The following is a 2241-nucleotide window of genomic DNA, read 5'->3' as shown; positions in this document are numbered from 1 at the left end:
ATAAATTGAAAAACTGCTTTGATTTCTATTTTTTCAAATTTTGATGACAATTTTTTAAAATTGTCAAAATTCTAGAAAACTCAGAAAATCTAGGTTACTATCGCGTAGACACCGATCGATCTCTTTGGTCAGCCGGTTAGTGTAAGGCGGTCGATTGGTGGAGTATAACTGCTCTGTCACCGGTCGACCGGACCTAATGTAACAGTGCATGATTTTACAGTTTTTTGAGATTTTTTTAAGAAAACATGAAAAATAATTTTATGATAACCAAAATTTGATCGTGATGAAGAATTCAAGGACAACTGAAAAGGTTCAAGATGAAGGATCAATATATGTTTCGATTATTCTTAGTAATCTTTATTTTTTCTTTTCTCTAGGATGGAACCATAATATTATGGTTATTATTATTATGCTTGTTTCTTAGCTTAATTGCTTTGTATGATTGCGTATAATATGATTTGCTATATATGTGATAACATGTTATGTAGAATAGGGAGTGCCGTTCATTAAAATTGTTCATGCATATTTTTAACACAAACCTTGCTTTCTAAAAGATTGAATGGGTGAGGGTTTTTGAAGAAAAGTCCCGTGGCCTCCATCGTTGGTCCGTAGATAACACATGGTGATACCGACCCCTAGGAAGAGATTTATTATGTACCGGTGTGGATCTCTGAGAGGATAATTTATTTGAACATATTTTATGGTTGTACACCCCTAGGTGACAATTATAAAATATGGATCAAATAGTTGAAACGATGGTTATATACTCAAAATTAATTTAATTATTAATCTCCCCGTTAATGGCCAAACAAAACGATTATCAATATATACTGGACAGAGATTGATCTGGATGGTATATATTGATCGGAGGGGATCCGTGTTTCTAATTAAATTTTGTATAATCTCCCCTAAGAGGCTTACAAAATTTTGAGTTGGGAATTATCGTTGTAAGGTTGTGATTTTTTCAAGGCTTTGACACACAAATATATTGGTGGCATTATAATATGTATATATTTTGATTACTAAATATTTATGCAAGTTTTCTTATAGTATATGAATGTTTATTGTAGATCAAAATGTATGCTAGCGCATTATCATCGATACTTAATAAACATACTTTAACTGACGAGAATTTTACTGATTGGAAAAGGAACCTAAATATTGTCCTAACCTTTGAGAAACTAAATTTCATACTGAACACACCTTGTCCTCCGGAGCCACTTGTTGATGCTCCTAATGAGATTTTCCTAGCATATCAATGCTGGAAGGACTCTAACGATATGGCTCGCTGTTATATGATGGCGAGCATGTCCACTGTGCTTCAAGTACAACATGAAGATTACAAAACTGCTCGTCAGATTATGGATAATCTTGAGGACATGTTCGGCGGCCAAGCCGTTAAAAACGTCGGGAAGCCCTAAGTAACCTCATTAATTGCAGACAGAAGGTTGGGTCTTCCATAAAGGAACATATGCTGAAGGTGATGGGTTATTTGGCTGACGCTCAGACCAATGGGGCCGACATCGATACTGAGTCTTAATTGACCATGATCTTTGAGACTTTGTCGAAGGAATATATTCCGTTTAGGGCAACGTTCAATTTGAGCACTAAGTAAAATATAACCCTGACAGAGTTGATGCAAGAACTCTAAAAGTTCGAGCAGATGATCAATGGGTTAACTATTGTGGATTCCAACTTGGTTGAGGCATCTTCCTCCAAACCCTCTTCAGGGAATGGAAAGAAGAAGCAAGGGACCAAAAATGAGAGTTCTTCAGTTCTGCCAAACAAGGGCAAGAATAAGAAGAAGAAGAAGAACTCGAAAAAGCTCAAATGCTTTCATTGCGGGAAGGTGGGGCACATGAAGAAGAATTGCAAGGACTACCTAGCCTCTAAAGGCAAAGGAGGTGAATGTGATCTTTTGATTGTGGAAGCATGTCTAGTTAAGGAATCTAGTGACAACTGGGTCATAGATTCAGGAGCAACTAATCATGTGTGTGTTTCTCTGCAAGGGTTTAAGCAAACGAGAAGTCTTCTTAATGAAACCTAAACGTCGAGGATGGATGATGGAACTCTAGTGTTAGTTGAAGTAGTGGGAGACGTCTATCTTTACTTTGATAGTTATAGGAATTTATTTTTGCGAGACTATTTTTATGTTCCTCAATTTAAGAGGAATCTTATTTCTGTTGCTTATTTATTTAAGGATTCTTATTCAGTTTCTTTTAATTATAAAGTTGTGATTCG

The 2241-nt window shown here is 35.8% G+C and overlaps 1 protein-coding gene across 1 annotated transcript; it reads left to right on the top strand.

The window, feature by feature from the left end:
* Positions 1 to 1076: 1076 nt before the first annotated feature.
* On the top strand, positions 1077 to 1421 carry LOC112094433. The gene has a single exon (XM_024175257.1). The coding sequence runs from the start codon at positions 1077 to 1079 to the stop codon at positions 1419 to 1421; it is 345 nt and encodes a 114-aa protein (XP_024031025.1).
* The last annotated feature ends 820 nt before the right edge of the window (positions 1422 to 2241 follow it).

Source organism: Morus notabilis, unplaced genomic scaffold (genome assembly GCF_000414095.1).
Source record: "Morus notabilis unplaced genomic scaffold, ASM41409v2 Scaffold152, whole genome shotgun sequence".
NCBI classification, from domain to species: domain Eukaryota; kingdom Viridiplantae; phylum Streptophyta; class Magnoliopsida; order Rosales; family Moraceae; genus Morus; species Morus notabilis.
The sequence above is the reverse complement of the archived record's forward strand: the minus strand, read 5'-3'. Positions and strand labels throughout refer to the sequence as shown.